General features: G+C 49.0%; 1 protein-coding gene across 1 annotated transcript; it reads left to right on the top strand.

Annotated features, from left to right (window-relative positions):
- Window positions 1-1,183: 1,183 nt before the first annotated feature.
- CFAP36 (cilia and flagella associated protein 36) lies at window positions 1,184-11,996 on the top strand. Its single transcript, XM_029961627.1, is given in 12 exon segments — window positions 1,184-1,228; window positions 1,231-1,278; window positions 1,280-1,301; window positions 4,799-4,863; window positions 5,554-5,655; window positions 6,047-6,161; window positions 7,062-7,149; window positions 7,666-7,717; window positions 8,578-8,704; window positions 9,638-9,804; window positions 10,205-10,357; window positions 10,760-11,996. Coding segments are annotated over 12 exon segments (1,071 nt in total). The 3' UTR covers window positions 10,847-11,996.
- The last annotated feature ends 242 nt before the right edge of the window (window positions 11,997-12,238 follow it).

Below are 12,238 nucleotides of genomic sequence, written 5' to 3'. Positions count from 1 at the left end.
GGGATCATTTCCTGCTTCCTTTCTTGTGTTGTTAACAACCACAACTCCAGTGTTTGCCCTGACAACAACGGGCAGAATGTGACAGTATCGGGCAGTCCCCAGGGAGGGGATAAAATGGCCATGAACATCTTTTTAAAAGGATGAGGAGATATCAAAGAGTTTTGGTTGTTTTGGAGGTTTTTCACTTACCAGTGACACACCAGTGAAGCGCCATTCATCCAGCATTAGGAGGGAAATAAATGTCAATACCGGGAAAAACTTCCCAGTCCCTGAGCAGCGTAACAGGCGAGGACAGTCAGAGAAATAACCTTAATTTTAGTGGAGAAACGTGCCACAACCAGCAGCCCTACGAAACCCCCCAATAACGGAGTGTTCGTGTAAACCTTCTTACCTGTAGCCTTGTAAATCGTTTCCCAATTCTGTCGCCGTAGGATATTTACGACATTACCGAGTTACAAATTATCCCTGTTCCCACGAAGGCCCGATGAGTGACCAGCGTTTTAATTAGAATTAGAGCAGCGGGTACAACAGCCGGCAGGGCACACGCGAGGTATTGTTTGCTGCACACTGTCCCTGCACTCTGGGCGCGGTAAAATGGGGGGTAACGGGAATTTTCCATCACCCGGGATCATCCTTATAAAAATTGGACGCATAAGCCCAGCTGTGCTGTGACACTGTGACGGAGGCAATATAACAGCTGGGGGAGTCTCTGGGGACCGCGGGGCCATGTCCCATCGTATCCCGGTTATCCCCAAACACAGGGAAGCCGCAGCCTGGCTGAGCAACTTGTTGCCGTGCTGGGTGACTCTGCCCTCGGCAGGTACCCTCGGGCTTCGGGGAGTGCCGAGCACTGCAGTTACTAATTCCTTCTGTTCCAGTGGTGCGGGGTGCCCGCGCCCGGGCGGCCGGGATGCCGCGGGACGATTGATGGAGCGGGACGATGGAGCGGGATGATGGAGCGGGAGATGCTCCCGGCTGCCGCCAGCCCACCTTCCCCCGCGGTGCCCACCCCTCCTGCTGCCGCGCGGGCCCGGCGCCCACGCTGCGCCAGGTAAGCCCGCCGTGCCGAGCGGCTGCCGGGCCTCCTTCCCGCCGGGCGGATTCCAGGAATGCCGCGAGGGCGGCCCCGGTGCGGGCGGTCCCGCCCGTGACGCCGGTGGCCATCGCGGCCGCGCCGCCGGCCATGGCGGCGGAGGAGGAGGACGACGTGGAGTGGGTGGTGGACACGAAATCGCCGGGTTCCTGCGGGGGCCCGCCTGGTCCATCCCCATCCTGGAAGTTCATGGAGCACAACTGCGAGGGTGAGCGCCGGGCCGGGCGGGCGGGCCGGGCGGGTCCCCGATCGCCCCGCGGGCTCTGTCCCCGCTCCCGGGGTCCCCCCGGTGCCCCCGGGGCTCTGCGGGAACGGGCGCGGCCCCGCCGGGCGCTCCCGGGGCCCGCGCCGGCCCCCGAGCCAGCCCCGGCCAGGGCTCGCATCCATTAGCTCGTCCTGGGATTACGGCGGGAGCTTACGGCTGACACCGGGCGAGAGCTGCGCCCCGCTCGGCCTCCAAGGCTTTCCCAGAGCCGCGGGTTTTCCCTGGGAAACGGGGCAGGACAGCCGAAAGCGCCGCCTGGCCGGTGGGACAGAGGAGGAGAAGGCCCAAAGTTAGGTTCCTGCAGTTGTGTGAACGTTGTCAGTTCAGAGGTGAGAAGCCCTAAATTAGTACCTCCCAGAAATGACAGTCAGCGCTAAAAATCAGTGGGTACCAGTCGTGTGTTGTAGTTGGTCCTGTGCGTGAGTTTAGCTCGGAAGCAACTCCAGTTAAACCTGCTTTTCTTCCTCAAGAAGGAAAGGAGGGAATCAAGGAAGAACTTGGGAACAGCCTGGAAAAGTGGAAGTCCAGGCAGTGAGTGGGACCTGGGATCACCCTGTAGCCCGGGGAGACCTGTACAGGTGTGTCTGTAGTGAGGGAAGGAGGAAACACTTCCTGATGTAGAAATTTGGCTAAATTACTTCTGCTGCTCACAGAACAATTTCTGCTGCCCAAAGAACACCTGGAGCCTTATGGTACCAAAACAGAGACAATTTGGGCAAGTCTGAAAGCAGTGCCTAAACCCTTTGGAAACCGAAAGAAGCTTTAATTTGCCATTATTGACAAAAATTGCTTCTCAGTTACCCAGAATCATTTCTCCTCCTCCCAAGCTTTACCTGAGGCATGATCATGGTGGGGCCCGTACACCTTGCCCTACTACAGCAGGAAATGAGGGAGGGAAAGCTGCTGGAGGTGGGAAGGGACAGGGCAATCCAGCCTGGAAGCGTTCTCCTGGGAAGTCTGCCCAAAGTTGGCGAAGCGCTGCGGTCTCATGCGAAGGGTGTAGGTTTAGGTGTCCAGGGAATTGATTTATCCCTCTCGGGAGCGATGATCTCTCTTTAGAAGGTTGAGGGGAATTTGCAGGCAGTAAGAAGATTGTGGGCCCGCTGTAATTTTCCAGGGCTGGGATGGGGCCTTCTGCTGGGCTGATCCCACTGCTGCCCTTGCACCCACATACTTTGTCAGGGCACAGTTCTTCACGTTGCCAAAACATTCGGCCTTTGGGCTGGGCAAGCAAATTAGCAACGTTTTCATCAACTGACAGTAATTTGTGATTGCTCAAAAATACCATGTGAATTTTGGTAAAATTGGTGTGTAAGGAATTCATTTTGGAACTGTAGTTGCTTGGGCCCAGTCCTTGCACTTCAGCTTGTAAATGATCATAATGGTTTTCTTTCCCTCTCCCATAATTTCTTATGGCTGCACTGATTTCCTTTGATGTGGAACTGCACTTGAATCGATGGGTGTGTATTTAGGGCAAGAAGGCTTTCTGGTTTTACTCAGATGTTCCCAGGTGCTCACTGGAACATCATTTGGGCGTAAATAAGCTTGGTAATAGCTGCGAGCACCAGCAGATAAAGGTACAAAAGGAATAAACAGCCCTTGTGGCCTGGGACTCCCTCCCAGCACAGAACCACCTCACCAGCCCATGACTCAAACCAAACTTGACTCGAGCTCATCCCGTTTGAGGGGTTCTGGGCAGGATTTTCAGTTTTACCAGGAAAATGGTGAGCTTGTCTCCTGGGATATCAGGGTCCCCTGGCTCGTCGTGACAGGGTGGTTCTTCAGGTCTTTGTTGCTGTTGGGCAACCAGAGGCTCTGTGCCAAACCCCTAAAGGAACAATGACTGTGTGATTTAAGAGCCCTGACTCAATGAAATCCAAGGTCTCCGTTCCAAGCACTCCTAATGCCACTTAGCTGGGAGGAGATGCTGACTGCAGCTCCCTGCACGTGGCACTGAACTTCATCCCGGCGTGTCCTGAGCCTGAGGACAGAGCACAGCCCTGTGTCACCCAGGACAAAGGGAACAGAGAAGCCAGAGGGGAAGGTCGGGGTCTGCAAAGGGCTGTGAGGGATCCCCGGAGGGGAGGAGGTGCAGGAGGCAACAGAGGCTGTCAAATGTCTCCACCCTCTTGGCTTTGGGAATGTGGTGGTTGCCATGGGAGTAAGATCTGTACAACATTTCCTACCATTTGAATTTATTATTAGATATTTTAAAATAATTTGATTTTTATTTTTTTTAATTTCTTCGTTAAAATCGTCGCCTCGTGCAAAAAAACCAAAAGCGACGTTGCCGTGCCAGATTCTGATTAAAAAGCAAGTTTTCTTTGCTTATTATGAGGCCTGAAGTGTGTGATTGGATTTCTCTCACTGCATTTGCTGGGAGGGGTTAGGAAGTGGTGGCAGTGCCTCCTGCTTTAGGAGCTGCCACCTCCTCCAGGCTCAGGGCACTCCCAGCCGGGAAAGGCGTCGGAGGAGCTCACAAAGTCACCCCAGGTGTGGGTGAAGGTCACACTAATTCCATGGGCATCACCCCCATCAGGGATGTCACCTACATGTGAAGATTGAACCACCCTCATCCACCAGTTCCAGCAGAATTCCCGTATTCCTGCAACCACTTCAAAGGATGCTCCCGGGAAGTGACTTGTCTGACACGGAGTGGCTAATCCTGAAGGGGATTGAGGCAGCCTTATTTCTAAGCCTCTGCTTTAATTGCCAGGTTTTACATTACCTCTCTTCTTTGTTGGCATGAAAAAAATGTAAATTACACCCCCCCCAAAAAAAACCCCCTTAGTTTTCAGCTTCCCTGGCATTCTGCTCCTTCCACCTCCTCTGCAGCGTGGAGATCGTGAGCCTGATAGTTCCACTCAGGAGCTCTTGAGATGGGTTTATGCAAACAGGATTAAAACAGAACTTCACCACGTTTCCTCTTTGGGTTTGCCTGGTTTTATGCAGGCAGGGGCTCATTTTCCTGCATCACCTTGGCTAAAAGACTGACATTTAAAAAAAAAAAACTCGTTTTAAGTCATTAATTAACCCATCCTCCATGTAAATAGATGGAGAGAGAGAGAAATTCCCTGCTCTGTGTGTCATCTGCCACCTTGGAACACCCCTCCACAGGTTCCTGTGGTAGTTCCTCTATTAAATCTTAATTTTTAGTGAATGTAGCTGCTCAGTCCTCAACTTACAAGTCTGTCAGGAAGATACATTTCCCCAATATTAAATCATGACACTTAATTACATTAAATTACCAAGAGCACACGCTTGGCCTGAGTGTGGGGAAGAAACACATGGCTATAATAAATCATTAATCATATTTTCATGTGATTAAACATGTTGAATATATTCCCTTGTAAAGGTTAATGTCTCTGTTTAAGGCATCAGTTAATTTGTGGCGCTGCGTACACTGACTGGAAAATGTTTCTTCCTCCCTCCCCCCCCAGTTTTTGATGATGAAGAAGAAAGCAAGTTGTCTTACACAGAGATTTATCAGGAGTACCAAGCTCTGGTGAGCATCATTCACTGTTGGGGGGAAATTTCTAAGGAAACCGATTTAAAATGTTAAATTAGCATTTAGCTGAACTTCTCATTGGGTTATCTTTGTTATTTAGAGTTTCCTAACGTTGCTTGTTCTTTAGAAATCCTTTGAGCTCTAGTTGTCCTTTGTGCTTTCATGCTTAGACACCAGATAGGTAGAGAAGAGTCTGTGACACACTCATATCTTACTCTGTGCTACCTTTTTAATTAAAATTAACATATCTACCAAGCTTATAAATACAGTCTGGAAGGCAGTCATGTTGTTTTCTGTCGAGTTAAAATGACAAAGAGCAGGAAGTCTGAGAACACACACAACTTGTATTTTGTTCACTGGGGAGTCTGGGAAATCTTCTGACTTAAATTTCAGTTGGCAGAAAGAAATGACAGGATTTTTTTTTTTGAGCTTAAATGCCTATAAACCAATGCATGCAGATTTCCAAAACACTCTTTTTGTAACAAGGCTTGGGAACGCTCGATGTTAAAAAGCATCAGCTGGAGAAACAGGAGCCAACATCCACCAGAAAAAATGAGCTGCACTGTTGTAATGATTCTCCTGTGAGTTTAAAAAGCACTCCAGCAGAAAAGAACATGCAGTGATGAAAAAAATTCACGTGGTTCTTAGGGAAAAAGCTGACAGAGTGAGGCTTGTCCTTCCTTACAGGTGGAGAGGTTACTAGAGGACTATCTCAAAGAGGTTGGAATCAATGAGGAGAAGTTTCAAGAGGCTTTTTCATCCCCACTTGCAAAGACTCACACCTCACAGGTATTTGCCTTCCTCAAGCAAACAGATTAATTCTCAGCTTTAATTTAATTCTTAGATTTAATTATTAGATTTATGTTTGCACTAGTACAGCTGGGGGGAGATGGAGCATGGAAAAGCTTTCTTGTTAAAACTGTAACTTTCAAACGACTTACAGCTGCAAACTTACACTGGGAAACCCAGTTCTGTCATAATATTATTGTAGACACGTTCATCCAAAGGCATGACCCACCAAATTCTTTTCCTGACTATTACTGTGTGTCTGGAAAAACAGACAGGTAGGAGAATGAAACATTAAACTCTTCAGAATGTGAGTGTCAGTGTAACTGCAGGCAGCCTGAGCTGGCTGTGGTTCCTGCAGGGTCTGATTTTGGTGTGTTTTCCCCCTCCCCAGGCCATCCTGCAGACAGTGTTGGCAGCAGAGGATTTTAGGCTATTTAAAAAAATGATGGTGCAGAAAAACATTGAAATGCAACTGCAAGCCATTCGGATCATCAAAGAGAGGAATGGTGAGAAGGGGTGAAGGGGGGGGTCTCTTCAGGGTTTCAGAGTTCTTTTGGGGGCTGTTTAATCCGTTCAAAATGAGTGTGGAATTGTGGTTCTGTCCCACCTCAGGTCACTGGGAAACATTCAGTTGGTGTTACTGGGACTGGGATTTCAATCCTCAGTCCTTGGCTTGCATTCCCAGTGCCAGCTGCCTGTGTTTATAAACTTAACACATTTTTCACTTCTGCTTGTCTGAGTCTCTCTGTGAGACTTGACTGAGTTGTTGGTTACAGAATCTTGGTGACAATTGTGAGTGTTGGAGCAATGAGTTCCTCAAACATGCCAATACAGATAATTTGAATTCTGCTGAACTGCCTGCTGTGCTTACTCTGCACTTCACCCTGAAAAATCCACAGGGAAACCAGGAGCTAAAGCCTTCCCCATGCTAATGCACACCTGAAAAAGGAGATAAGGAAGATAATCCACACTGGGCTTTGCTGCTCTGCTGATGTTCCTGAAAGGATTTTCATCTCCCTGCTCCTTTCTTCCATGGCTGTAGTGTCACCATTTGGGTTTGCCTCCTGTTTCTCAGGGAATCATTTTTAAATGTCCCCTTCCATCTAACAGCTAAATTTGGGAGTGGTTCAGTTGGCCAGCACAGAGCTTGGCTTTACCTGGCATGTCCCAACTTCCATAGCCAGAAACTTTTGCCTTTTTGCTGCCAGGACCTCCAGGATCAGCCAGGACCCCTTTGGAAACAGTTACAGAGAGGAAGGATTAGATGGCTTTGGGTTTGTGGATGTGGTTTTCTTGTGTTTGCTTTTTTTTTTTGGATATTTTTTTTTCTTCTCTCTGCCCACTGAAGCACAAAATCATTTCCTTTATAGCAAGACATAATTTTTTCCCCCTATTTTTTTTTCCAGGTGTGTTGCCTGAGTGTCTGACAGAGGGTTCTGATGTGTTCAGTGAGATCGAGCAAGAAGAAATGAAAATACTCAAGGAAGTTCTCAGGTGAGAGACAAATCCCTCCTACTTTGGGTGTTTTGTTAAAACAAGAAATAAAGGGCTGTAGGACCTGACTCTTCCAGCCTTTCCCAGGAAACTGCCTTCATCTTCCTGATGGCAGGAGTGTTCTTGTCAAAATCCTGCTGAACAAATGATATCCTCAAAAGCCCCCACTCCCAGTTCACAGGTGTGGAAACAAATCCAGGTTGTATTGGATGGTGCTGCTTTCCCTCTCCATCCTGCAAATACTTCCCTCCCTGTCTTTAAACTAGAGATAGAAAAGCCCTGGGAATTCCCACACAGTTATTTTTGCACAGGGAAAGAGGGCAGTGGGGTTTGTGTGCTTCTCCCAATTATTATTTTCTGTTAAGAGTGTGTTTTCACTGAAGTGATGGAAATATTTTGGATACTAATAAATATCCTTATCCAAATAGTCCTGGAATTTTTAAGCAGTGCTAAATTTGCCCAAAAATCACTAACACTAAATGAGTTCTGAGTATTTACTTGTGCTCTGTGTTACAGAAAATCCAAGGAAGAATATGACCTAGAGCAGGAAAGAAAGAGGACTGAGGAGGTGAGTACCTGACCTTTTTGAGTAAGTTAGGAGTTAGAATTAAGGAACACCCTGACATTCCTGTCCTGGCTGTGACTGGATCACTCCAAGTGTGCCATCAGGACACGTATCCCATGACAACCACGTTCCCCCCTCAGTCCCCAAATCCTAAAATCCTGGGAGCAGATGTCAACCTTTGAGGCCCAGAGAACGTGGGAATTACTGATATTGTCAGGATCAAAGAGACTTCAAAGCACGAGCTGCCTGGGGATGACAGCATCCCTAATCCTGCAGGAATTACCTCCAGGACCCCTTCAGGGACAGGGGAGTTTTCATGGAGTGCCCACGGCACTGCCAGAACTAATCCCCAGCACCCAGAAACCCCCTCCAGGAGCCCAGCCCTGGGTGTCCTGCAGAGCCAACCACGTGGAAAAGGGGATTGGAGTCGTGGCAATACCCCCCCTGCCCTGGGGAAGCAGGCAGCTTTATCCAGGGATAGCAGTATTCTTCCTAAAAGAGCCAGGTTGCAGAGGCCCAGCCAAATTCCCCTGGACAGAGAAGGTGATGGTGTTCAGTGACAGTGTTCAGTGATGCATTTGTTGTTTGGAGGGTGTTTTAGTACAAAATAATTCCATATTCTAGTGACTGCTGAGGGGCTCTGGTGTGGATTAGGTGGTTGATGAACAGTGTAGACATTTTCTGGGCAAATCCCAGCTGGCTTAACTGCTCCAAGAGGTGGACTGGGGTGTGTGTAAGGTAAAAGAACACAGCTTTACCTGGAGGTTCTTCTGGGAGCTTTCCTAGTGTGGCCAGTTGGATGCCTGCAGTGCAGTGCCAGGGGCTGTAACACCTGGTTTGGTTTCCTTGATTTCTGATTTCAGGCACAAGCTAAACTCAGAGCACCAGATGCCACCCACAGTTCTCCAGGGAATTCGAGGGGAGCTGTCAAAGTAAAGGAATCCACAGAGGGAGCTGAGGCAGCTGCAGAAACTGCCAGATGCCCCCCAGGTAATTTTAGGGGGTGTGAGGGGGGTGTGCAATGCTGAGTGTGCAGTATGAGCTGGGGTTTAAATTATACAAGAGCCCACTCGTGCCAAGATTTTCAGGCTGTGAGTAAAACACCCCAGCTCTGAGCAGGGGGTTGGCACAAAGTGCCCTGCAGGAATCCCTCCCAACCCAGGGCCTATAACTATTCCATGATGTTCCAAATCTACTCCAAGTGGAGGAGAAATAGAGGAGTCCAAGAGCATTTTTTAACTTTGAACTGTGTTTGTGCCACCATAAGAACAGCAAGTTCCCTGCAAGCAACTCTGAATCATCCACTCAAAAAGCTCCACCCTCTCTCCCTTTATACACCGAATTTACACATTAAATTTACAATTGCACCAAATATTTCTGAAGGAACCAGCCTTCAACTGTTAAGGGTCATTCACAGCCCACCAAACTGAATCCTTCTGCCTTTGGTTCAGATTTGAGTTACTCATTTTAATCTTTTCAACGTTACATTTGTGGTTTTGGGTGGGATTGTGACACTTTGCAGCTTAAAGCTGTTATGGATAGACTCAAACTGAATGAACAGAGTCAAACTGGTATTTCCCCACCTGTTTTCTTGCACATATATGAAAACCTTCAGGCAGACAGGACAGCACAGTCACAGGGCTCTTCATTAATAATAAAAGAATAGCAGGAGCAGCACCTCACCTCACCTGGGAGGAGTTCTGGTCGAGAGGAGTCTCAGGAAAGTTCTGGAACACCCCCTGCTCCCCTGTCTGGTGACTGGAGAGGCTTTGGCTCCCACCTCAGGAAAAAAGGGGAGAAATGTGCCTTTTTTTTTAAAGTTTTCCATTTCATGAGAAGACACATCTGGATAGTGGAAGAAACACTGATTTGTTATTTTTATCTCATTTCTCTTCTTTCCAATTTCTCTGTAAAATTCCTTAGAGGGATCTCATAAATCTCCGAAGGAAGACCTAAAACCAGCCTGCCCAGTACAAAAAGGAACTGAAAACTTACCTCAGCCCTCTTGTGCCAAGGGGAAAGAAGACACTAAGAAGAGGCCTGGGAAACACTCAGAGAACACAGCACAGAAAGCTGGGGGGAAAGGGCCTGTAAGTCTAAACCAAACAAGAACAAACCCCAAACGTGGAACTGCAGGGCCAAGAGCAGGATTGCACGTGGAACATACACTTAAGACAGTGTTGTTTCTGTTCTTGGAATCAGGTTGCTTTGGGTTAGTTTAATTTTCTTCTAAAACCAGCGTGCAAACACTTTTGATGATGTTCCCAGGTTAATTAGCAGAGTTCAGCTCATGATTTTGCTTTCAGAGTAGGATTCAGCCTCAGTGCCATGATAATTTCTTAGGAGGCAGCTCTGGCTTGAACACTCAGCTTCGGTTTGTTCTCAGCTGACAGTTTTGGAGGCAAATAGGGTGTAAATGCTTTTCTTGCACAGGGCATTGATACCAAAATTTAATTTCAACACGTGGTTTAAATCTTTCCCCCCCCCCAGAGTTTATCAGAAATCGAACAACAGGAGCTGAAGCAACGTGAGGAGTATCTGAAGAAAAAACGAGACCTGCTGCTGGCCACGAAGAAAGAGTCCAAAACCAGGGCACCAACACCCCCAACCACAGAGCAGAAAGAGGAGGAGACACCCAGACAGGTGAAGCACTCCCACACTTCAGTCACAAACCCCCAGGGCAGGTGTTGATGCTGCTGCTGGACAGTGGGGCAGGGTCAAAAACAGCAGGAGGGGGGAAGGAGAGAGGAAATATTTCCAGTATTTTCACTGGGTTTGCAGAAGCTTTGGGCTGGAAGTTTCAGTGGTCAGTTGGCATTGGTTTGCTTCAGGACCACCAAACCCTGATGATTCATCTCAGTTTCTGAGTGGATAAAATGCCTGTTTGCTCTTAGTCTGTGTCCTGGTTGGGCTCCCCCAACCCTCAGGGATGTTTTTGCTGATGAAATGGCAAAGGCAGGGCAGTGTCAGGAGCCCCTTTCCCCCTCTGCTCCCTGTTCCCTGCCAGGGAAGCTGCTCATGGCCTGTCCTTTTCCCTTTGTTTAGGAAGTGTCAGAAGAGAAGCAGAGGTTGCTCCAGAAGAGGAAGATGCTGGCAGAGAAACTAAAAGAAGAGGTTATTAATAAGCGATAGCTTTAAGAGCTCCTTGCAGGCCCCAGGAACAGAAGGGTGTTCTTAGAACAAATTCCACCATCACTGAGTGAGGGGGTTTGGTTTCCAGTCTCACCCTTTAGCTTTATAGAACTCTCAGACAAGCAGCTCCGTCCTTGGTAAATCAGTATTTCGGTTACACTGACCCACAGCACGAGCTCTCCTTTTCCAAGCGCTGGGAATTCCCTGGCTGTCCAGCAGGGAGGCCCTGGGGCACCCTGCAGTGCCCAGCCCTGGCTCGGCCTCTGCAGAGCCTGGAGAAGGGAAACAGAGATGGAGAGCAGGTGAAGTCATTCCTATGGCAACAAGTCAGAGCTAGACATTTTAACTTTGGCATTTTTAACAGTACAGGACTTGGTCCCTTTATTAGCCCGTTATAAAATCACTCTTTGGCAGCTGTGCAACGTAATAAAGTCCAATTCCCCAAGGAAGTGCAACCTTGGCCACCTCATTTTTAAGAAAGGTAGTACAGCTTAGGGGTGTAAGAATGAACTCCAGCTCACAGCCTTTTACAGACTGCTGGGGCACTTTACCAGCCCCAGGGCCCAAGTTTGCTACAAACACAACTTAAAGGAATTGCTTCAGTTGCAAAGTCGGGGCTGTCCCCAGAAACTCCCTTCCAGAGTAGGAGAAATTGTTTTAAATTCTTTACTGGTTTGGCCTTGAGACACTGGAAGTGGGGAAAGAGACCCCCCCTTTGCCCAGGGCATCACACCCCTGACTGCCCCAGCAACCCACAGGAAAAGAGACAAACCCACCTGCTCAGGTTCCACGTAATTTTTATTAAAATAGCATTTATAACTGGTACCGTTGGCAGGTGCTCTGTTCTCCTCCAAAAAGGGGGGCAGTGGGAGGGCCCCAGGCAGGGGAACACACGGGGCTGGGGAACCAGCACTGAGGGGTGACAGCCCCAGGCAAAGCCACCACAGAGTGCTGGCTGTCACCTCCTGGGACTGTAGGGTGGCTTCGGTGGGACAGCTCATGCCACTTGGCTCCTGGAAAAACTCGAGACATCCTTGGTGTTGCTGTAAAAACACCTCCTGTGGGTCTGTTTGTGAAGCTCCTGCCAGTGCTTCAGCGAGGCCTCGGGGGTGAGAGCAGGGTCAGGGCTGAGCTTCCCTGGAGCCCGGGGCTGGGGTGGCTGTTCCAGAGGCTCAGGACACGCAGGGCACTCCAGGGGTGCAGAAGGTGAAGGCACATCCAGTGCAGCTGCTGCTCCATGGCCGGGCAGTTGCTGAGGAAGTTCCTCTTCCCTGGGGAAGCAAAGCCAGAGGCAGGTGGGGATGGTGAGGCTGCAGCTCCACTTTCCCAGCAAACGCTTCCTCAGAGCTGGAGCTGCTCCATCCCACGGGTGGAAACGAGGAGTCCCAGCTG

The sequence above is a fragment of the Manacus vitellinus genome, unplaced genomic scaffold (assembly GCF_001715985.3).
Source record: "Manacus vitellinus isolate BGI_N305 unplaced genomic scaffold, ASM171598v3 scaffold_38_pilon, whole genome shotgun sequence".
NCBI classification, from domain to species: Eukaryota; Metazoa; Chordata; class Aves; order Passeriformes; family Pipridae; genus Manacus; species Manacus vitellinus.
Note: the sequence above shows the minus strand (reverse complement) of the source record. Positions and strands in the feature narration are given on the sequence as shown.